The 25,069-nt window shown below is 49.5% G+C and overlaps 1 protein-coding gene across 1 annotated transcript in view; it reads left to right on the top strand.

The window, feature by feature from the left end:
* shtn1 (shootin 1) overlaps nt 1-25,069 on the top strand; it is a 65,062-nt gene that overhangs the window by 8,494 nt on the left and 31,499 nt on the right. The window contains exons 3-9 of the mRNA XM_080493907.1: nt 4,939-5,033; nt 14,925-15,047; nt 21,016-21,126; nt 21,967-22,299; nt 22,346-22,423; nt 22,571-22,652; nt 23,091-23,185. Coding sequence (XP_080350033.1) covers nt 4,939-5,033; nt 14,925-15,047; nt 21,016-21,126; nt 21,967-22,299; nt 22,346-22,423; nt 22,571-22,652; nt 23,091-23,185 — 917 coding nt within the window. The remainder of the gene's footprint in view (nt 1-4,938; nt 5,034-14,924; nt 15,048-21,015; nt 21,127-21,966; nt 22,300-22,345; nt 22,424-22,570; nt 22,653-23,090; nt 23,186-25,069) is intronic.

Here is a 25,069-nt window from a genome sequence, read left to right as displayed (position 1 = left end):
GGACAGTGAAATAGACGATGGTGTGGACAGTGGTATGGACAGTGAAAGACACAGTGAAAGAGACAATGAAAGAGAGAAAGGGACAGTGGATGAGTGAGACCGTGAAAGAGACAATGAAAGAGAGAAAGAGACAGTGGATGAGTGAGACCGTGAAAGAGACGGTGGTGTGGACAGTGGTATGGACAGTGAAAGACACAGTGAAAGAGACAATGAAAGAAAGAAAGAGACAGTGGTATGGACAGTGAAAGAGACAGTGAAAGAGACGGTGGTGTGGACAGTGGTATGGACAGTGGTATGGACAGTGAAAGAGACAGTGAAAGAGACGGTGGTGTGGACAGTGGTATGGACAGTGGTATGGACAGTGAAATAGACGATGGTGTGGACAGTGGTATGGACAGTGAAAGACACAGTGAAAGAGACAATGAAAGAGAGAAAGAGACGGTGGTATGGACAGTGAAAGAGACAGTGAAAGAGACGGTGGTGTGGACAGTGGTATGGACAGTGGTATGGACAGTGAAAGACACAGTGAAAGAGACAATGAAAGAGAGAAAGAGACGGTGGTATGGACAGTGAAAGAGACAGTGAAAGAGACGGTGGTGGGGACAGTGAAAGAGACAGTGAAAGAGACGGTGGTGGGGACAGTGAAAGAGACGGTGGTGTGGACAGTGAAAGAGACAGTGAAAGAGACGGTGGTATGGACAGTGTTATGGACAGTGAAAGAGACAGTGGTATGGACAGTGAAAGAGACAGTGAAAGAGACAGTGAAAGAGACGGTGGTGGGGACAGTGAAAGAGACAGTGAAAGAGACGGTGGTGTGGACAGTGAAAGAGACAGTAAAAGAGACAGTGAAAAAGACGGTGGTATGGACAGTGTTATGGACAGTGAAAGAGACGGTGGTGTGGACAGGGGACTGGTTGCTCTGTTAATGAAGCTCACATCATCACCTGAGCAGCTCCACAGCGTCCTCTACCTGCTCATGTCTTTCAGGAGGGAATCCCCAGAGACAGTGTCCTCTGTCGTCCTCCATGTTCATTTCTTTATATACACACTGACACTCCCAGTCCATAGACCTCAAGGATGTCTGTAGAACACCTCCAGGATGTCTGGAGAACACTGGAGAACACCTCCAGGATGTCTGTAGAACACCTCCAGGATGTCTGGAGAACACCTCCCTGGAGAACACCTCCCTGGAGAACACCTCCAGGATGTCTGTAGAACACCTCCAGGATGTCTGTAGAACACCTTCAGGATGTCTGGAGAACACTGGAGAACACCTCCAGGATGTCTGTAGAACACCTCCAGGATGTCTGGAGAACACTGGAGAACACCTCCAGGATGTCTGTAGAACACCTCCAGGATGTCTGGAGAACACCTCCCTGGAGAACACCTCCAGGGTGTCTGGAGAACACCTCCCTGGAGAACACCTCCAGGATGTCTGGAGAACACCTCCAGGATGTCTGGAGAACACCTCCAGGATGTGTTGGAGAACACCTCCAGGATGTCTGGAGAACACTGGAGAACACCTCCAGGATGTGTTGGAGAACACCTCCAGGATGCCTGGAGAACACCTCCAGGATGTCTGTAGAACACCTCCAGGATGTCTGGAGAACACCTCCAGGATGTCTGTAGAACACCTCCAGGATGTCTGGAGAACACCTCCAGGATGTCTGGAGAACACTGGAGAACACCTCCAGGATGTCTGTAGAACACCTCCAGGATGTCTGTAGAACACCTCCAGGATGTCTGGAGAACACCTTCAGGATGTCTGGAGAACACCTCCAGGATGTGTTGGAGAACACCTCCAGGATGCCTGGAGAACACCTCCAGGATGTCTGTAGAACACCTCCAGGATGTCTGGAGAACACCTCCAGGATGTCTGGAGAACACCTCCAGGATGTGTTGGAGAACACCTCCAGGATGTCTGGAGAACACTGGAGAACACCTCCAGGATGTCTGTAGAACACCTCCAGGATGTCTGTAGAACACCTCCAGGATGTCTGTAGAACACCTCCAGGATGTCTGGAGAACACCTCCAGGATGTCTGGAGAACACCTCCAGGATGTGTTGGAGAACACCTCCAGGATGTCTGGAGAACACCTCCAGGATGTCTGTAGAACACCTCCAGGATGTCTGTAGAACACCTCCAGGATGTCTGGAGAACACCTCCAGGATGTCTGTAGAACACCTCCAGGATGTCTGGAGAACACCTCCAGGATGTCTGGAGAACACTGGAGAACACCTCCAGGATGTCTGTAGAACACCTCCAGGGTGTCTGGAGAACACCTCCAGGATGTCTGGAGAACAGTGGAGAACACCTCCAGGATGTCTGGAGAACACTGGAGAACACCTCCAGGATGTCTGTAGAACACCTCCAGGATGTCTGGAGAACACCTCCAGGATGTCTGGAGAACACTGGAGAACACCTCCAGAATGTCTGGAGAACACCTCCAGGATGTCTGGAGAACACTGGAGAACACCTCCAGGATGTCTGTAGAACACCTCCAGGATGTCTGGAGAACACCTCCAGGATGTCTGGAGAACACCTCCAGGCAGGAACCCTGGACACCGTCGGGTTCCATCGGGGGCCATGCTGACTTTTCAGTCCACATACTTCCTTAAACCAAACCAAGTCAAACTCTTGACCACAGCGTCTTCCAGGCTCCGTCCTGTCCGTCTCCCTCCTGGTGTCCTCGTCTCCTCCTTCATTCTGCCTCGTCTCTCTGCCACACACCGCTTTCAAAAAGACATGCTCATTAGTGTGGCCTTCAATCAGTCAACCAAACAACTAACTAATCACCCAGTCAACCAAACAACTAACTAATCACCCAGTCAACCAAACAACTAACTAATCACCCAGTCACTCAAACAACTAACCAATCACCCAGTCACTCAAACAACTAACCAATCACCCAGTCAACCAAACAACTAACTAATCACCCAGTCAATCAAACAACTAACCAATCACCCAGTCAACCAAACAACTAACTAATCACCCAGTCACTCAAACAACTAACCAATCACCCAGTCACTCAAACAACTAACCAATCACCCAGTCAACCAAACAACTAACTAATCACCTAGTCAATCAAACAACTAACCAATCACCCAGGCAATCCAAACAACTAACTAATCACCCAGTCAATCAAACAACTAACCAATCACCCAGGCAATCCAAACAACTAACCAATCACCCAGTCAATCAAACAACTAACCAATCACCCAGTCAATCAAACAACTAACTAATCACCCAGTCAATCGAACATCTAACCAATCACCCAGTCAATCAAACAACTAACCAATCACCCAGTCAATCAAACAACTAACCAATCACCCAGGCAATCCAAACAACACAACATACTAAACAAATAACCAACCCAGTCCAATGAAACTACCCGGCTGACAAACCCAACCAAGGCCTCTTCACTAGTCATCTACTAGTCATCTACTAGTCATCTACTAGTCATCTACTGGAGCACAGCAGTTCACAGAACTTCGATGTGTGACGAGCTGAAGATTTAAAAACAGAATAGAAATGAGGAGCAGCAACTAGAATCAACTAATCAGAACTAGAAGACTTGAGGCCCATTGAAAGGTAAATGAAGAGCTCATTTCAATGTGTGAACACTAGGGGGCGCCTGTGAGTGCTGGCTCCTGGTCCGTGTGAATGTGGTCTTCTTCATGTGTTTCAGAACCCGTCCTATGAGCCTGTTTCAGGTTCTGTCGGAGGTTCGGTAGAGGATCAGTAGAGGTTCGGTAGAGGTTCTGTAGAGGTTCAGTAGAGGATCTGTAGAGGTTCTGGAGAGGTTCGGTAGAGGATCAGTAGAGGTTCGGTAGAGGATCGGTAGAGGATCAGTAGAGGATCAGTAGAGGATCAGTAGAGGTTCTGTAGAGGTTCAGTAGAGGATCTGTAGAGGTTCTGGAGAGGTTCGGTAGAGGATCAGTAGAGGTTCGGTAGAGGATCGGTAGAGGATCAGTAGAGGATCAGTAGAGGATCAGTAGAGGTTCTGTAGAGGTTCAGTAGAGGATCTGTAGAGGTTCTGGAGAGGTTCGGTAGAGGATCAGTAGAGGTTCGGTAGAGGATCGGTAGAGGATCAGTAGAGGATCAGTAGAGGATCAGTAGAGGGTCAGTAGAGGTTCGGTAGACGATCGGTAGAGGTTCGGTAGACGATCAGTAGAGGATCGGTAGAGGTTCGGTAGACGATCAGTAGAGGTTCAGTAGAGGATCAGTAGAGGTTCGGTAGAGGTTCGGTAGAGGATCAGTAGAGTATCAGTAGAGGATCGGTAGAGGATCAGTAGAGGTTCGGTAGAGGTTCGGTAGAGGATCAGTAGAGTATCAGTAGAGGATCGGTAGAGGATCAGTAGAGGTTCGGTGGAGGATCAGTAGAGGTTCGGTAGAGGATCGGTAGAGGATCAGTAGAGGATCAGTAGAGTATCAGTAGAGGATCGGTAGACGATCGGTAGAGGTTCGGTAGAGGATCAGTAGAGGTTCGGTAGAGGATCGGTAGAGGATCAGTAGAGGATCGGTAGAGGATCGGTAGAGGTTCGGTAGATGATCAGTAGAGGTTCGGTAGAGGATCGGTAGAGGATCAGTAGAGGATCGGTAGAGGATCAGTAGAGGTTCGGTAGAGGATCGGTAGAGGTTCGGTAGAGGATCAGTAGAGGCTCGGTAGAGGATCAGTAGAGGATCAGTAGAGGATCAGTAGAGGTTCGGTAGAGGATCGGTAGAGGATCGGTAGAGGATCAGTAGAGGATCAGTAGAGGTTCGGTAGAGGATCGGTAGAGGATCAGTAGAGGTTCGGTAGAGGATCAGTAGAGGTTCGGTAGAGCTGCAGACAGCCACGCCTTCTGGATGTGATGATGTCACCGTCCCTTTGAGAGGAGGAATGCTCCCCCTCAGCACCTTCTCACTTCACATCCCCTGCTCTTGTCTGTCCCCAGTGTCTCAGATGGTCCTTGGAGAGGTCTCCGCCATTCAGGAGGATCTGGAGACGGAGAGGACGTGCAGAGAGAGTGCAGAAGCCTTGGCCTCAAAGGTAGACGCACCTCTCCTGAAGGGAACACCAGCACCGACACTTCTGGGTTATTCTGACAGAGCGGACCTGGACAGGAAGTGGACCTGGACAGGAAGCTGACCTGGACAGGAAGCTGACCTGACCTGGACAGGAAGCTGACCTGGACAGGAAGTGGACCTGGACAGGAAGCTGACCTGGACAGGAAGCTGACCTGGACAGGAAGTGGACCTGGACAGGAAGCTGACCTGGACAGGAAGCTGACCTGACCTGGACAGGAAGCTGACCTGGACAGGAAGTGGACCTGGACAGGAAGCTGACCTGGACAGGAAGCTGACCTGGACAGGAAGCTGATCTGGACAGGATGCTGACCTGGACAGGAAGCTGACCTGGACAGGAAGCTGACCTGGACAGGAAGCTGATCTGGACAGGAAGCTGACCTGGACAGGAAGCTGACCTGGACAGGAAGCTGATCTGGACAGGATGCTGACCTGGACAGGAAGCTGACCTGGACAGGAAGCTGACCTGGACAGGAAGCGGACCTGGACAGGATGCTGACCTGGACAGGAAGCTGACCTGGACAGGAAGCTGATCTGGACAGGAAGCTGACCTGGACAGGAAGCGGACCTGGACAGGAAGAGCACCTGGACAGGAAGCTGACCTGGACAGGAAGCGGACCTGGACAGGAAGAGCACCTGGACAGGAAGCTGACCTGGACAGGAAGTGGACCTGGACAGGAAGCTGACCTGGACAGGAAGCAGACCTGGACAGGAAGCGGACCTGGACAGGAAGTGGACACACAGAGAGTTTAAATGTGATGGAAGGAGCTCAGTAGCAGAGACATGCTGTCTCTGAGGGACAGACAGGAGGACTGGTATTAAGAATTGTCTCATCTTTTCTGACACTGTGAAATAAGAGAATTGTACCATCTATTGATTTGGACCCGTCCTGACGAGACGGACACAATCTCCCCAGAGCAGCTATTTAAGATGGCACTCTGGTCGCTGGATTTCCATAACCATTTCTTTTTTTTCCTGTTTGGCAATCAGAGACACTCTGCGGTCCTCCAGCGCCGCCGCTGTCCCCCTATCTTAGTGTCTAAAATTGCATTGGACCCTTTTGATTCCGAGCACACTCTGGTGAGTCGCTGCTGAAGCGTGACTTGTGATGGAGGGTGGGGGAGCTGGCACATAGTGATTTCCAGCCCGCTGGCGCTGAGCTTATCACTGTAATCATTTCTCATTCAATTCGGGGACAAAAGCCCTCAGCGTCCACCTGGTTGGACCAGATTCTGGGCAGTGGGAGACGGAGCAGAATTATTCTGAAGGTCGACTTTTGGGCCTTTTCTGTCGGCGCCGCTCGGCCTTCAGTCCTCCTCCCTGCTGACGCTGGGTTTTCATCGGGGGTTTTCAGGGCCGACACGTAGAACTGTTCCTGTCCTACAAGACCAGCACATATCAGGGGACGTCTCACGGCCCAGACTCATTTTACATTCAGCTTTACAACCGGTACTGAGCCATAGTGGTACTCGGAATATTACAATATCCCACATGATGCTATACCCTGTCAAACATACAGCTGGATGTCCTCCAGGACTGTCCTCAGTGTCCCTGGAGGAAGCAGTGGACTCAGGGTTTTAGTCCCCCCCCCCCCCATCTCCTTTAAAAGACAACTTCAACATTCAAAGTAAATCAGTCCTGCTCTCATTCTACCTCGAGGTATTCTGGATTGGGTTAGTATTCCTGTACACGCTGTATTGCTTTACAGACGGAAAAGAGCAGCTACAATCTGGCACGTGTACAATTTGTGTACAATTTTGTATTTGATTGTTCATTCATGCATCTTGTCCCGATCTAGCAAGCAAGCAAGCAAACAAGCAAGCAAACAAACAAACAAACAAACAAACAAACAAACAAACAAACAAACAAACAAACAAACAAACAAACAAACAAACAAACAAACAAACAAACAAACAAACAAACAAACAAACAAACAAACAAACAAACAAACAAACAAACAAACAAACAAACAAACAAACAAACAAACAAACAGCAGGAGGAATCTGGAGCGGCGCAGACCAGAAGGACCTGGAACCAACCAGTATTCACTAAGTACTCACTATTGACTAACCAACCAGTATTCACTAAGTACTCACTATTGACTAACCAACCAGTATTCACTAAGTACTCACTATTGACGAACCAACCAGTATTCACTAAGTACTCACTATTGACTAACCAACCAGTATTCAATAAGTACTCACTATTGACTAACCAACCAGTATTCACTAAGTACTCACTATTGACTAACCAACCAGTATTCACTAAGTACTCACTATTGACTAACCAACCAGTATTCACAAATTACTCACTATTGACCAACCAACCAGTATTCAATAAGTACTCACTATTGACTAACCAACCAGTATTCACTAAGTACTCACTATTGACTAACCAACCAGTATTCACTAAGTACTCACTATTGACTAACCAACCAGTATTCACAAATTACTCACTATTGACCAACCAACCAGTATTCACTAAGTACTCACTATTGACGAACCAACCAGTATTCAATAAGTACTCACTATTGACTAACCAACCAGTATTCACTAAGTACTCACTATTGACTAACCAACCAGTATTCACTAAGTACTCACTATTGACGAACCAACCAGTATTCAATAAGTACTCACTATTGACTAACCAACCAGTATTCACTAAGTATTCACTATTGACTAACCAACCAGTATTCACTAAGTACTCACTATTGACGAACCAACCAGTATTCAATAAGTACTCACTATTGACTAACCAACCAGTATTCACTAAGTACTCACTATTGACTAACCAACCAGTATTCACCAAGTACTCACTATTGACGAACCAACCAGTATTCACTAAGTACTCACTATTGACTAACCAACCAGTATTCACTAAGTACTCACTATTGACTAACCAACCAGTATTCAATAAGTACTCACTATTGACTAACCAACCAGTATTCACTAAGTACTCACTATTGACTCTGAGTAGTTGCTGCTGTGATTCAGTGTCATGAAAGTGATTGAGGAAACTCCCCGGTGAGACTGACACTGCTGCTGCTCTACTGGTGCTCTACTGGTGCTCTACTGGTGCTCTACTGGTGCTCTGCTGGTGATCTACTGGTGCTCTGCTGGTGCTCTACTAGTGCTCTGCTGGTGCTCTGCTAGTGCTCTGCTAGTGCTCTGCTAGTGCTCTGTTGGTGCTCTGTCGGTGCTCTGCTGGTGCTCTACTAGTGCTCTGCTAGTGCTCTGCTAGTGCTCTGCTGGTGCTCTGTCGGTGCTCTGCTGGTGCTCTACTAGTGCTCTGTCGGTGCTCTGCTGGTGCTCTACTGGTGCTCTACTGGTGCTCTGCTAGTGCTCTGCTGGTGCTCTGCTGGTGCTCTGCTGGTGCTCTACTGGTGCTCTGCTAGTGCTCTGCTGGTGCTCTGCTGGTGCTCTGCTGGTGCTCTGTCGGTGCTCTGCTGGTGCTCTACTAGTGCTCTGAACCTTCCATCAATTCTGCTTTAATGTGTCACCGTGTCCTTGTGATTGTGCTTCACAATCCTGCTGGAATCCAGTGGTGAGAAAAGATTGTGAGTGACAGTGGGAAGTTGTAATGGGGGGTATTTGATGGTGTGGGGGTGTTGTGCTTCCTGCTGGATGTCTTCCCGCCGCCGCCGCCGCCGCCGCCGCCGCTCGCTCCGCAGGGGGCCGTGATCAGCCACTTGTGACCTGCTGTCAGTGCTGACTCACTTTAAAAGCACCACGTTCCTTCACCAGTAATCTGTGAGCGTGAGCGTGGACTAGGAATGGTAGTGACCTTTCTGCCCCGGCGACGCCTGAACATCCGTCTCCATCTCCTTTACATTTAAATGACCTCCTGCTGTGCCGGCGGCGGCTCTAGGCGGCGACTCTGACAGAAATTCATTCCTCTGGATGACGGCAATTTAGAGCGGCAAATCTTCCCGAGGCCTCTGGAAGGAGCTCCAGCTGGGAGCGATTCCTCAACTCGTCAACGTTCAGAATGAGAGCAGCCGCCGCTTTGGACGCTTAATGTCGTCGTGTTGATGTGTGATCAAGGTGAGCTGGAGGCTGCTGGCAGAGCGCCAGGCTGACAGAGCGCCAGCCTGACGCTCTGTCAGCCCTGATTCATCTGAGTATGTAATTTTATACAAACACCTCTCGCCAATTGTAGATTATTATCAGAAGAATGTGATTCCATGTTATGTATTGTTGATTGCATTTGAGGGAACGATGCAGTCTGGGGGGGGGGGGGGTGAGGGGGGGGGGGGGGGCGGAGGGGGGGGGGAGGGGGGGCCGGAGGGGGGTGGGGGGGGGGGGGGCGTCATCACAAGATGGAATTGCTGCACTCTGCTCCCAGCAGGACGCATTAATAAATGTGTCCTTTATGGCTGGCGTCCTGTCCCCTCCTCCTCGGGCTCCAGCCACGTCTGTCCTTAGTGCTCGTCTCCTGATTGCTACGTTCACTTCAGTGTTTGTCCTTCATGTGGTTCCACGGGAACCCTCAGAGAACCACGGCGTCAGAACGTGTGTTCGGAAGGATAATCCCAGATACACCTAACCACTGGGATTACGCCACCGCCGCTCTAATGACGTCTGCTTTTCCCGCCGTATCGTTGCGTCCCTCCATGACGGCTGATTGCAGGGACGAGGACACCGGGGAATCACAACAGCATCTCATTCTGCATCCCCACAGGGGGACCTTCCTGCAGGTCACATGACCAGGCTCTGTCCTCTCTGGATCTGAGGGTGGGGGGGAGGGGGGGGGGAGGGGGGGGGGGAGGGAGAGAGGGAGGGAGGGAGGGAGAGAGGGAGAGAGGGAGAGAGAGGGAGGGAGAGAGGGAGAGAGGGAGGGAGAGAGAGGGAGAGAGAGGGAGGGAGAGAGGGAGAGAGGGAGAGAGGGAGAGAGGGAGAGAGGGAGGGAGGGAGAGAGGGAGAGAGAGGGAGAGAGAGGGGGAGAGAGGGAGGGAGAGAAGTCTCTCAGCTTCTCCATCGTCTTCCTCAGGAAGTCTCTCCATCGTAGTCCATGGTCTTCTGCTGAGGTAGTCCATGGTCTGTTACTGAGGTAGTCCATGGTCTGTTAGTGAGGTAGTCCATGGTCTGTTAGTGAGGTAGTTCATGGTCTTCTAGTGAGGTAGTCCATGGTCTGTTAGTGAGGTAGTCCATGGTCTGTTAGTGAGGTAGTTCATGGTCTGTTAGTGAGGTAGTCCATGGTCTTCTACTGAGGTAGTCCATGGTCTGTTAGTGAGGTAGTCCATGGTCTTCTAGTGAGGTAGTCCATGGTCTGTTAGTGAGGTAGTCCATGGTCTTCTAGTGAGGTAGTTCATGGTCTGTTAGTGAGGTAGTTCATGGTCTGTTAGTAAGGTAGTCCATGGTCTGTTAGTGAGGTAGTCCATGGTCTTCTAGTGAGGTAGTCCATGGTCTGTTAGTGAGGTAGTCCATGGTCTTCTGCTGAGGTAGTCCATGGTCTTCTACTGAGGTAGTCCATGGTTTTCTAGTGAGGTAGTCCATGGTCTGTTAGTGAGGTAGTTCATGGTCTGTTAGTAAGGTAGTCCATGGTCTGTTAGTAAGGTAGTTCATGGTCTGTTAGTAAGGTAGTTCATGGTCTGTTAGTAAGGTAGTTCATGGTCTGTTAGTAAGGTAGTCCATGGTCTTCTACTGAGGTAGTCCATGGTCTGTTAGTGACGTAGCCCATGGTCTCGGGACTTTCCCAGCACTGTTCCATGACTGTTCCAGCACTATTTCAGAACCATCCCAGGACTATTCCAGGACTGTCTCAAGACTATTTCAGGACTAATCCAGGACTGTTCGAGGACTGTGTCAGGACTGGTCTAGGATTGTTCCAGGACTGTTCCAGGACTGTCTCAGGACTGTTCCAGGACTGTTCCAGGACTGTTCCAGGACTCATTGGTCCATTCGGTAAAGTATATTTGACGACTGACTGAGAACACAGAGTAACTAGTTACTTGCTAAGGTAACTTGTCTCTTGATTTGAGTTGTTTTCCTCCATTGGGACTAGTTAGTAATGTGATATTATATCTGTTATTGTAGTGAGACATGAGATGTCAGCTCAGTGGCGCCCCCCACTGACTCTCAGTCAGTTACACGTCTTATTTGATTTATTGACTATTCATCCACTTTCTTGCAGCCAAGTGGAGTTCTGCTTAGAACCTGCTGATGAGAATGAGCTTAATGAAGGATCCACAAGAACACGTGCAGAAGAACACACAGCTGGTAGACAGGGAGAGCGCTGGTCCTTTAAGGGAGCTAATGCTAATGGTAGAAGGACACACAGCTGGTAGACAGGGAGAGCGCTGGTCCTTTAAGGGAGCTAATGCTAATGACAGAAGGACACACAGCTGGTAGACAGAGAGAGCGCTGGTCCTTTAAGGGAGCTAATGCTAATGGCAGAAGGACACACACAGCTGGTAGACAGGGAGAGCGCTGGTCCTTTAAGGGAGCTAATGCTAATGGCAGAAGGACACACACAGCTGGTAGACAGGGAGAGCGCTGGTCCTTTAAGGGAGCTAATGCTAATGACAGAAGGACACACAGCTGGTAGACAGGGAGAGCGCTGGTCCTTTAAGGGAGCTAATGCTAATGACAGAAGGACACACACAGCTGGTAGACAGGGAGAGCGCTGGTCCTTTAAGGGAGCTAATGCTAATGGTAGAAGGACACACAGCTGGTAGACAGGGAGAGCGCTGGTCCTTTAAGGGAGCTAATGCTAATGACAGAAGGACACACAGCTGGTAGACAGAGAGAGCGCTGGTCCTTTAAGGGAGCTAATGCTAATGGTAGAAGGACACACACAGCTGGTAGACAGGGAGAGCGCTGGTCCTTTAAGGGAGCTAATGCTAATGGTAGAAGGACACACACAGCTGGTAGACAGGGAGAGCGCTGGTCCTTTAAGGGAGCTAATGCTAATGGCAGAAGGACACACACAGCTGGTAGACAGGGAGAGCGCTGGTCCTTTAAGGGAGCTAATGCTAATGACAGAAGGAGACACAGCTGGTAGACAGGGAGAGCGCTGGTCCTTTAAGGGAGCTAATGCTAATGACAGAAGGACACACACAGCTGGTAGACAGGGAGAGCGCTGGTCCTTTAAGGGAGCTAATGCTAATGGTAGAAGGACACACAGCTGGTAGACAGGGAGAGCGCTGGTCCTTTAAGGGAGCTAATGCTAATGGTAGAAGGACACACAGCTGGTAGACAGGGAGAGCGCTGGTCCTTTAAGGGAGGTAATGCTAATGACAGAAGGACACACAGCTGGTAGACAGGGAGAGCGCTGGTCCTTTAAGGGCGCTAATGCTAATGACAGAAGAACACACAGCTGGTAGACAGGGAGAGCGCTGGTCCTTTAAGGGAGCTAATGCTAATGACAGAAGGACACACAGCTGGTAGACAGGGAGAGCGCTGGTCCTTTAAGGGAGCTAATGCTAATGACAGAAGGACACACAGCTGGTAGACAGAGAGAGCGCTGGTCCTTTAAGGGAGCTAATGTTAATGGCAGAAGAACACACAGCTGGTAGACAGGGAGAGCGCTGTTCCTTTAAGGGAGCTAATGCTAATGACAGAAGGACACACAGCTGGTAGACAGGGAGAGCGCTGGTCCTTTAAGGGAGCTAATGCTAATGACAGAAGGACACACAGCTGGTAGACAGGGAGAGCGCTGGTCCTTTAAGGGAGCTAATGCTAATGGTAGAAGGACACACAGCTGGTAGACAGGGAGAGCGCTGGTCCTTTAAGGGAGCTAATGCTAATGACAGAAGGACACACAGCTGGTAGACAGAGAGAGCGCTGGTCCTTTAAGGGAGCTAATGCTAATGACAGAAGGACACACAGCTGGTAGACAGAGAGAGCGCTGGTCCTTTAAGGGAGCTAATGCTAATGGCAGAAGGACACACAGCTGGTAGACAGGGAGAGCGCTGGTCCTTTAAGGGAGCTAATGCTAATGGTAGAAGGACACACACAGCTGGTAGACAGGGAGAGCGCTGGTCCTTTAAGGGAGCTAATGCTAATGGTAGAAGGACACACACAGCTGGTAGACAGGGAGAGCGCTGTTCCTTTAAGGGAGCTAATGCTAATGGTAGAAGGACACACAGCTGGTAGACAGGGAGAGCGCTGTTCCTTTAAGGGAGCTAATGCTAATGGTAGAAGGACACACAGCTGGTAGACAGGGAGAGCGCTGGTCCTTTAAGGGAGCTAATGCTAATGGTAGAAGGACACACAGCTGGTAGACAGGGAGAGCGCTGGTCCTTTAAGGGAGCTAATGCTAATGGTAGAAGGACACACAGCTGGTAGACAGGGAGAGCGCTGGTCCTTTAAGGGAGCTAATGCTAATGACAGAAGGACACACAGCTGGTAGACAGGGAGAGCGCTGGTCCTTTAAGGGAGCTAATGCTAATGACAGAAGGACACACAGCTGGTAGACAGGGAGAGCGCTGGTCCTTTAAGGGAGCTAATGCTAATGACAGAAGGACACACAGCTGGTAGACAGGGAGAGCGCTGGTCCTTTAAGGGAGCTAATGCTAATGACAGAAGGACACACAGCTGGTAGACAGGGAGAGCGCTGGTCCTTTAAGGGAGCTAATGCTAATGGTAGAAGGACACACAGCTGGTAGACGGGGAGAGCGCTGGTCCTTTAAGGGAGCTAATGCTAATGGTAGAAGGACACACAGCTGGTAGACGGGGAGAGCGCTGGTCCTTTAAGGGAGCTAATGCTAATGACAGAAGGACACACAGCTGGTAGACGGGGAGAGCGCTGGTCCTTTAAGGGAGCTAATGCTAATGGCAGAAGGACACACAGCTGGTAGACGGGGAGAGCGCTGGTCCTTTAAGGGAGCTAATGCTAATGGTAGAAGGACACACAGCTGGTAGACAGGGAGAGCGCTGGTCCTTTAAGGGAGCTAATGCTCATGGCGGACAGTGGAGGTGAAGACATGCTCATGCTGATGGTTTCTACAGAAAGACGTCTTCTGGTTTGCCGTCAGGACAGAGGACTGATCTCTGGCAGCTGTGGAGACAGACGCTCCAGCTGCAGGTCCGGTCCACCACAGCAGGACCTGTTCAGGGTGTCTGTCCAAAATAAGACACACCCTTCATTTGACACTTTTGCCTTCATTCCAATGGATTAGCAGGACAGGGGGTGATCTGGATAGTTCTGCTGTCACAGTGGGTTGGGATTGGTTCTGGTTCTGGTTCTGTATGTCACAGCTCAACCCTCAGCAGAGGCCTGGTGTGATTGGGAACAGACACAGAACCGCTACTGACGTTCTGTCCTCCCACATGTCCAGAGTGACCTGCGTCCCCGACCCCAGCAAGGAGAGGCTCTGTGTGTGTGTGTGTGTGTGTGTGTGTGTGTGTGTGTGTGTGTGTGTGTGTGTGTGTGTGTGTGTGTGTGTGTGTGTGTGTGTGTGTGTGTGTGTGTGTGTGTGTGTGTGTGTGTGTGAGCATCAGGGAGAATCAGAACCTCCAGGAGGACGAGAGGAACGGTAACATGTTCCATGTACTTCTGGGTCAGAACCTTCAGACACTGTGGTCAGGCTCACTGACTCAGCGTCTGTGGTTCCAGTCAGTGTGTGGGCAGTGCACAGTGGAGTAGTGGTTGGCACTGCTGCCTCACAGTGAGCCGCTCCCCAGTCTGATTCCTGCTGATCATGTGAGCGTCCTCTCCTCGTTCCGTCTTCCCACTGTCCAGAGACGTGGACATTAGAAGAAGTGATGTCTGTCTCTGCTACTGCAGTACTGTTGTTGGACTGTAGGTGATATTCCCAGAGTTCTGGAGTATAGATGTTTGGTTCTATTATATCGAGAACCCTCTGGAGGAAGGACACCATCACTCTGAGACCTGTGAACATTGTCCTCTGCAGCTGAACCGAGAGAACCGCTCTCTGAAGAGGAAGAGCATGATGGTGCTGGCCCACCTCAGCCCGGAGACCATCACAGCCATCAACCTGGAGGAGGAGGAGGAGGAGGAGGAGGAGGAGGAGGAGGAGGAGGAGGAGGAGGAGGGTGAAGGCCTCGCCCAGATTTCAGGTAACATTCCTGCTTTCAGCAAAGATCCAGAAAGGTGAGAGGTCGGAGCTCAAGAGTGTTTCTGGATTCATGTCCTGAGAACTCCTGCTCACCTGCTGGAGAGGAACATGTTCCTCTGTAGCCTGTAGCAGAGGAACATTAGCATTAGCAGGCTACAGAGGAACATGTTCCTCTGTAGCCTGTAGCAGAGGAACATGTTCCTCTGTAGCCTGTAGCAGAGGAACATTAGCATTAGCAGCCTGCAGCAGAGGAACATGTTCCTCTGTAGCCTGCAGCAGAGGAACATGTTCCTCTGTAGCCTGCAGCAGAGGAACATTAGCATTAGCAGGCTGCAGCAGAAGAACATGTTCCTCTGTAGCCTGCTGGAGAGGAACATGTTCCTCTGTAGCCTGCTGGAGAGGAACATGTTCCTCTGTAGCCTGTAGCAGAGGAACATTAGCATTAGCAGGCTGCAGCAGAAGAACATGTTCCTCTGTAGCCTGCTGGAGAGGAACATGTTCCTCTGTAGCCTGCTGGAGAGGAACATGTTCCTCTGTAGCCTGTAGCAGAGGAACATGTTCCTCTGTAGCCTGTAGCAGAGGAACATTAGCATTAGCAGCCTGCAGCAGAGGAACAGGTTCCTCTGTAGCCTGCTGGAGAGGAACATGTTCCTCTGTAGCCTGTAGCAGAGGAACATTAGCATTAGCAGCCTGCAGCAGAGGAACATGTTCCTCTGTAGCCTGCTGGAGAGGAACATGTTCCTCTGTAGCCTGTAGCAGAGGAACATGTTCCTCTGTAGCCTGTAGCAGAGGAAAATTAGCATTAGCAGGCTACAGAGGAACATGTTCCTCTGTAGCCTGCTGGAGAGGAACATGTTCCTCTGTAGCCTGTAGCAGAGGAACATTAGCATTAGCAGGCTACAGAGGAACATGTTCCTCTGTAGCCTGCTGGAGAGGAACATGTTCCTCTGTAGCCTGTAGCAGAGGAACATTAGCATTAGCAGGCTGCAGAGGAACATGTTCCTCTGTAGCCTGCTGGAGAGGAACATTAGCATTAGCAGGCTACAGAGGAACATGTTCCTCTGTAGCCTGCAGCAGAGGAACATGTTCTCCAATAGTGTTTATCTGAGTTCACCAGCAGAAAGTTCCTCTCATCAGGATTTAATGTCTTCAGGACAAGTCGATCAATATCATCTGCTTCCACTGATCAATACATTTATGGATCAATGGAAGTGTTTCCTGATGATCTTCCTCCAGGAAGCAGGTAGGAAGTGAAGAGTCGAGGTCCTGAGACGGAACCCTGAGGAACTCCAGGTTTAACTTTAGTCTGAAGAGTCGAGGTCCTGAGACGGAACCCTGAGGAACTCCAGGTTTAACTTTAGTCTGAAGAGTCGAGGTCCTGAGACGGAACCCTGAGGAACTCCAGGTTTAACTTTAGTCTGAAGAGACGAGGTCCTGAGACGGAACCCTGAGGAACTCCAGGTTTAACTTTAGTCTGAAGAGTCGAGGTCCTGAGACGGAACCCTGAGGAACTCCAGGTTTAACTTTAGTCTGAAGAGTCGAGGTCCTGAGACGGAACCCTGAGGAACTCCAGGTTTAACTTTAGTCTGAAGAGACGAGGTCCTGAGACGGAACCCTGAGGAACTCCAGGTTTAACTTTAGTCTGAAGAGACGAGGTCCTGAGACGGAACCCTGAGGAACTCCAGGTTTAACTTTAGTCTGAAGAGTCGAGGTCCTGAGACGGAACCCTGAGGAACTCCAGGTTTAACTTTAGTCTGAAGAGACGAGGTCCTGAGACGGAACCCTGAGGAACTCCAGGTTTAACTTTAGTCTGAAGAGACGAGGTCCTGAGACGGAACCCTGAGGAACTCCAGGTTTAACTTTAGTCTGAAGAGACGAGGTCCTGAGACGGAACCCTGAGGAACTCCAGGTTTAACTTTAGTCTGAAGAGACGAGGTCCTGAGACGGAACCCTGAGGAACTCCAGGTTTAACTTTAGTCTGAAGAGTCCTTTCTGGATTGATCCAGTTCTGTGCTCAACCTTTAATCCACATGAGATAGTAACTGATCAGAGTAACTGATCAGAGTAACTGATCAGAGTAACTGATCAGAGTAACTGATCACAGTAACTGATCAGAGTAACTGATCAGAGTAACTGATCACAGTAACTGATCAGAGTAACTGATCACAGTAACTGATCAGAGTAACTGATCACAGTAACTGATCACAGTAACTGATCAGAGTAACTGATCACAGTAACTGATCAGAGTAACTGATCACAGTAACTGATCAGCTACTCTGATCAGCTTTCAGCAGGGTGATCAATAGACGCTGGCCCTACTTTCTGGCTGGTCCTGAGGAGTGGGATCAATAGGAGCAGGTATCCCTCCTGTAAGCAGGATCCAATCACAAACATTGATCATTGGTTCCTCTGCTCAGTATCTGGAGGAAAAGATCCCATGGGAACTAATCCACATTAGACCTTCATGGCTTTATTGTCCTGCAGAGGAAGGTTGATCTGCTGTGGAATCCAGAGGGTTCCAGAGGGTTCCAGAGGGTTCCAGGGGGTTCCAGGGGGTTCCAGGGGGTTCCAGGGGAGTGTGTGACACTCTGAACTGTGAGGACTGTGTGGAGTCAACCATCATTATTCTGCCCACAGCTCAGCCAGTGTGTCGCAGGAACACATGACCAACTCTGTGTGTTGCATGTTAAAGAGGAGAGTAATCCATTCCTCCAGATGTTCCAGAGTAGAATCAGTGGTTCTGCTTCCATCCAGCTGCCTCGGGGAAATGTCACCGTCACTTCCTGTACTCACTAATTATACCTCTGCTGACAATGGATTCATCCTCCACCACGCTTCTCCCCTCCGCCCGAACAAGGCTGCTGACATTCACAGGGAGAGATAATCCTGTCATCTGCACTTAATCCAGCCTGACGCCTGGAGACGCCTGGAGACGCCTGGAGACGACTGGAGACGCCTGAAGACGCCTGGAGACGCCTGAAGACGCCTGGAGATGCCTGGAGACGCCTGGAGACGCCTGAAGACGCCTGGAGATGCCTGAAGACGCCTGAAGAAGACTGAAGAAGACTGAAGAAGACTGAAGACGCCTGGAGACGCCTGAAGACGCCTGAAGACGCCTGAAGACGCCTGAAGAAGACTGAAGAAGACTGAAGATGCCTGAAGACGCCTGGAGACGCCTTAAGAAGACTGAAGACGCCTGAAGACGCCTGAAGACGACTGAAGACGACTGAAGACGACTGAAGACGAAGACAGACGCCTTAAGAAGACTGAAGACGCCTGAAGACGACTGAAGACGACTGAAGATGACTGAAGACGCCTTAAGAAGACTGAAGACGCCTGAAGACGACTGAAGATGACTGAAGACGCCTTAAGAAGACTGAAGAAGACTGAAGACGACTGAAGACGACTGAAGATGACTGAAGACGCCTTAAGAAGACTGAAGAAGACTGAAGACGACTGAAGAAGACTGAAGACAACTGAAGACGACTGAAGACGCCTTAAGAAGACTGAAGATGCCTGAAGAAGACTGAAGACGACTGAAGAAGACTGAAGACACCTGAAGAAGACTGCAGACGACTGAAGACGACTGAAGAAGACTGAAGACGACTGAAGAAGACTGAAGACACCTGAAGAAGACTGAAGACACCTGAAGAAGACTGAAGACGACTGAAGAAGACTGAAGACGCCTGAAGAAGACTGAAGAAGACTGAAGACGACTGAAGAAGACTGAAGATGACTGAAGACGACTGAAGAAGACTGAAGACGACTGAAGACGACTGAAGATGACTGAAGACGCCTGAAGACGACTGAAGAAGACTGAAGACGACTGAAGAGGACTGAAGACGACTGAAGACGACTGAAGAAGACTGAAGACGCCTGAAGACGACTGAAGAAGACTGAAGACGACTGAAGATGACTGAAGACGACTGAAGACGCCTGAAGACGCCTGAAGAAGACTGAAGACACCTGAAGACGACTGAAGATGCCTTAAGAAGACTGAAGAAGACTGAAGACGACTGAAGAAGATTGAAGACGCCTGAAGACGCCTGAAGACGCCTGAAGAAGACTGAAGAAGACTGAAGATGACTGAAGACGACTGAAGAAGATTGAAGACGCCTGAAGACGCCTGAAGACGACTGAAGACGACTGAAGACTGAAGACGCCTGAAGACGACTGAAGATGACTGAAGACGCCTGAAGAAGACTGAAGACGACTGAAGACGACTGAAGATGACTGAAGACGCCTGAAGAAGACTGAAGACGACTGAAGACGACTGAAGATGACTGAAGACGCCTGAAGAAGACTGAAGACGACTGAAGACGACTGAAGATGACTGAAGACGCCTGAAGACGACTGAAGACGACTGAAGATGACTGAAGACGCCTGAAGACGACTGAAGACGACGGAACACAGGAACAAGCTGTCCTGTTCAAAGATCATGTTTATAGAACATAAACCCATAATTACATGTTAATGCTGTGTGTGTGTGTGTGTGTGTGTGTGTGTGTGTGTGTGTGTGTGTGTGTGTGTGTGTGTGTGTGTGTGTGTGTGTGTGTGTGTGTGTGTGTGTGTAGTATTATATATATATATATATATATCTACTTTGGTATTTCTTTTCCTGGTTCTACTCAATAAAGATCATTTCTTTTTCCCCCAAACAGTTTCAGGTGTCAGTCACCTTCTGCTACTGAAGCTGCTCTCTCAGTGTCTGCTTCTGGTTCTGGTTCTGGTTCTGGTGCCACTGCTTCACAATAACACATCTCATATGTCCACCTAACTTCCTATCGATCTATATCTATCTATCTATCTACCTTTCTACCGCTCTATATCTACCCACCTACCTTTCTATCGCTCTATATCCATCTCCCTACATTTCTACCGCTCTATATACACCCACCTACCTTTATATCGCTCTATATCCACCCACTTACCCTTTTACCGCTCTATATCTATCCACCTACCTTTCTACCGCTCTATAGCTATCCACCTACCTTTCTACCGCTCTATATCTATCCACCTACCTTCCAGTACAACAGGTAGAGGAGGTGTTCAGCTCTGTAAAGCAGAGAGTTGATGTATTTGAACTTTGGCCTATGATTGTGTTCTTCATGGTGTTCTAGGTCACGGGGGGGGGAGGGGGGGGTTCTCTCTGCTGCTCCCGGCCTGCTTGGTTCCAGTAGTGCTGCGGTTTGGTTGGTCACACTCACATCACTATGGAACACTGGAGATGTCAGCTGACTTCCACTTAAGGTTCCACCATTAGGAGACATTTTGAAAGAGAAGCACACAGGACGAGGAAGAACCTCCTCACCCTCCTCATCACTTTACCATCGTCCAGAATGAAGGAACCGGCTGGACCAGAGCCAGAACCCAGACTAGGGAAGTCATCAGACATTCCTGGGCTCCCCATTGGCTGGAGTCCAATGGTTCTCCACATGAACAATGATACAGCCTCAGAACAACATGGAGAACACGACACATACACAGGATGGGTTCTAGAGCATGGAACCCTTTGACAGCACTATTAGAACCCAAGGAGAGTGTAAAGAAGTAAGGCAGGATGTCTGGATGGAAACTCTTTGTGGGCTGGAACCGGAGTCATCCTGGCTTTAGAACCCGGTTCTCTGCTTCCTAATCACAGCAGGGTCTGGATGAGCAGTCTCATCCCTTGTCTCATCACACAATAGTCCCCTGCATGTCTCTGCTGTTCGTCTGTCCATGTCCAGTGTTCTGTCAGTGTTTACTCTGGAATGGCCTGGAATCCCAGGATAATACTTTATAGATACTGTATATTACCTGTACATGGGTACTTGTACTCTAAGTCTCCCAGCTCAGTGTGTTGGTTCTCAGCCACCGTTCCAGGGTTCCCTCTGGAAACGTCCCAGGTTCATGATGTGAAACTAAATCATGTGAGAATGAGTTCCAGTGTTTTGTTCTAGAGCTCAGGAGTTCTCTGGGAGTGACGGAGAAGAGGAGGAAGGAGGCCGAGGCCCGTCTGGAGGCGGTGAGAGAGGAACTGAGAGGAACCCGGGACGAGGTAGGATCTTCACCTGACCTTTGACCTCAGGACCTTTGGTTCTCAGGACCTTTGGTTCTCAGGACCTTTGACCTCAGGACCTTTGGTTCTCAGGACCTTTGACCTCAGGACCTTTGACCTCAGGACCTTTGGTTCTCAGGACCTTTGTTCTCAGGACCTTTGGTTCTCAGGACCTTTGGTTCTCAGGACCTTTGACCTCAGGACCTTTGACCTCAGGACCTTTGGTTCTCAGGACCTTTGACCTCAGGACCTTTGGTTCTCAGGACCTTTGGTTCTCAGGACCTTTGACCTCAGGACCTTTGGTTCTCAGGACCTTTGGTTCTCAGGACCTTTGACCTCAGGACCTTTGGTTCTCAGGACCTTTGACCTCAGGACCTTTGACCTCAGGACCTTTGGTTCTCAGGACCTTTGACCTCAGGACCTTTGGTTCTCAGGACCTTTGGTTCTCAGGACCTTTGGTTCTCAGGACCTTTGACCTCAGGACCTTTGGTTCTCAGGACCTTGAATCAAGTACTGAGTACTTCTCAGTGTAACGATGAAACAACAGATCCTCATCACGTTCTCCTGCTCTTTCCTGATTGGATGATTTCTTGGTTTGGTTTTCATCCTCTGGACTAAAGTTCTGGTACAATAACAGAAAATACTGTGAACTAAAAGTTTTCACTGTTATTGTGGTTTTACTAAAGTAAAACTGTGTTTCATTCCCGCTTCATATTAAAATGGTTTCACTGATACACTGCTGGAGCAGTCCTACAGTGGATCGTTCTGAACCCCCAGTGGATCCTTCTGAACCCCCAGTGGATCCTTCTGAACCCCCTGTGGAGCCTTCTGAACCCCCAGTGGATCCTTCTGAACCCCCAGTGGATCCTTCTGAGCTCCCAGTGGATCCTTCTGAACCCCCAGTGGATCCTTCTGAACCCCCAGTGGAGCCTTCTGAGCCCCCAGTGGATCCTTCTGAGCCCCCAGTGGATCCTTCTGAGCTCCCAGTGGATCCTTCTGAGCTCCCAGTGGATCCTTCTGAACCCCCAGTGGAGCCTTCTGAACCCCCTGTGGATCCTTCTGAGCTCCCAGTGGATCCTTCTGAGCCCCCAGTGGATCCTTCTGAACCCCCAGTGGATCCTCCAGGACCCCCAGTGGATCCTTGAGCCCCCAGTGGATCCTTCTGGGCCCCCAGTGGATCCTTCTGAACCCCCTGTAGATCCTTCTGAACCCCCTGTAGATCCTTCTGAACCCCCAGTGGATCCTCCAGGACCCCCAGTGGATCCTTGAGCCCCCAGTGGATCCTCCAGGACCCCCAGTGGATCCTTGAGCCCCCAGTGGATCCTCCAGGACCCCCAGTGGATCCTTGAGCCCCCAGTGGATCCTACTGTTTCACAGTCCTTTGGTTGATCAGGGATGATGAGAGTTTGACTCTTGAGTCTTTCTTCCTTTCTGATATTTGCAGTTGCAGAAGGAGAAGCATGGCGCCACCCTGCTGATCGTGGAGGTACTGCGTCTGAAGAAGCTTCTGGGCAGTTTGAACAGAGGTCAAAGTTTTAACTTTACTCAGGCTTTGGTACTCGTGATATAAACCTTGTACCTTCTTATGAACTACTCACAGGGTTGGTTTTAGGAGGACAAGAGGCTGGACGGACACTTCAGGGACACGTTTCTGATTCCAGGGTGCTGGTTCAACGCTGAGAGCGTTTTGTTTAGCAGCTTCACGTGGATCCTAGAACCCTGATTTACTGTATGTGGATGTAGTACTCATCATTGAGGTGCTACTTGGACACGTTAACGTGAACGCTGTGTCTCATGATGTTATTAGAGCAGTGAGAAGTGATCACCAGTGTTCCATCAGAAGAACCCATTCTAGAGCAGGAATCCTGAGCTCTGAGGGGTCTAGAACTGACCAGGACCGGTTCTAGCTTTTAGATCCAGGAAGCCCACGCTGCTGGACTGACCATGTGTGTGTGTGTGTGCAGTGTCTCAGCTGGCCCTGGAGGAGTACCAGGCTCTGCAGGACTCTCTGAACCTGGAGCGAGACCTGAGGACGGAGGCCGAGATCTTCGCCAGGACAGTCAGTTTCTTTCTTTCTTTCATCTTTCACTCTTTGAACTCTTTGAACTCTGGGAACATTGGGCAGGTTCTCTGATTTGACTCCTTCTAGGAAGTGTTTGAGTAAAATGATTCGTTCTATAAACTACTGACAACAGTCACAGCATTAACAGTAGCAGCATTAACAGTGACAACATTTCATCGAAGAAAAACAACTCAATACTAATGCTTTCACCCAGGAAGAGTTCAGGATTAACAGTCACAGCATTAACAGTAGCAGCATTAACAGTCGTAGCATTACAGTCACAGCATTAAAAGTTGCAGCATTAACAGTTGCAGCATTAAAAGTAGCAGAACGAACAGTAGCAGCATTAACAGTGGCAGCATTAACAGTAGCAGCATTAACAGTGGCAGCATTAACAGTTGCATTATTAACAGTCACAGCATTAACAGTCACAGCATTAACAGTAGCAGCATTAACAGTAGCAGCATTAACAGTGGTGGCATTAACAGTAGCAGCATTAACAGTAGCAGCATTAACAGTGACAGCATTAACAGTAGCAGCATTAACAGTGACAGCATTAACAGTCGTAGCATTAACAGTTACAGCATTAACAGTAGCAGCATTAACAGTAGCAGCATTAACAGTCGCAGCATTAACAGTCACAGCATTAACAGTCACAGCATTAACAGTAGCAGCATTAACAGTAGCAGCATTAACAGTGGTGGCATTAACAGTAGCAGCATTAACAGTAGCAGCATTAACAGTGACAGCATTAACGGCATTAACAGCATTAACAGTCACAGCATTAACAGTGACAGCATTAGCAGTCACAGCATTAACAGTGACAGCATTAACAGTAGCAGCATTAACAGTCACATCATTAACAGTGGCAGCATTAACAGTAGCAGCATTAACAGTGGCAGCATTAACAGTAGCAGCATTAACAGTGGCAGCATTAAAAGTGACAGCATTAACAGTAGCAGCATTAACAGTAGCAGCATTAACCGTGACAGCATTAACAGTAGCAGCATTAACAGTAGCAGCATTAACCGTGACAGCATTAACAGTAGCAGCATTAACAGTGGCAGACTGCTGCAGCCACCATCCAGGAAGGAGCTCTCAGGTGGGTTCCAGCAGTTCTTACTGTTCCACAGCAGAACCAGAATGTTATGAGTACCACCGTCCTGGCATTGCTGAACACTGAATACTGTAATTATTACTGCTAATATGTATATTATCTCTTGTACTTCAATTTGTATGTATACATATGTAGCTGTCTAATTATCTGCTTATATTTCCTTAGTCTGTTGACTAGTGTGCAACCTTCCTAACCAGGTCACCGTGTCAGGTGGAGCTGATGGATGTCTGGTCAAACCTGAAATGATGAGTCTCCGCCTCTTCTGGGCTCCATGTCCATGTCCCTGGTTCTGTCCAGATGGTGGTCATGAACTCCATGTCCATGTCCCTGGTTCTGTCCAGATAGTGGTCATGAACTCCATGTCCATGTCCCTGGTTCTGTCCAGATGGTGGTCATGAGCTCCATGTCCATGTCCCTGGTTCTGTCCAGATGGTGGTCATGAACTCCATGTCCATGTCCCTGGTTCTGTCCAGATGGTGGTCATGAGCTCCATGTCCATGTCCCTGGTTCTGTCCAGATGGTGGTCATGAGCTCCATGTCCATGTCCCTGGTTCTGTCCAGATGGTGGTCATGAGCTCCATGTCCATGTCCCTGGTTCTGTCCAGATGGTGGTCATGAACTCCATGTCCACGTCCCTGGTTCTGTCCAGATGGTGGTCATGAACTCCATGTCCATGTCCCTGGTTCTGTCCAGATGGTGGTCATGAGCTCCATGTCCATGTCCCTGGTTCTGTCCAGATGGTGGTCATGAACTCCATGTCCATG

Source organism: Lipophrys pholis (genome assembly GCF_963383615.2).
Source record: "Lipophrys pholis genome assembly, contig: SCAFFOLD_28, whole genome shotgun sequence".
NCBI classification, from domain to species: domain Eukaryota; kingdom Metazoa; phylum Chordata; class Actinopteri; order Blenniiformes; family Blenniidae; genus Lipophrys; species Lipophrys pholis.
The sequence above is the reverse complement of the archived record's forward strand: the minus strand, read 5'-3'. Positions and strand labels throughout refer to the sequence as shown.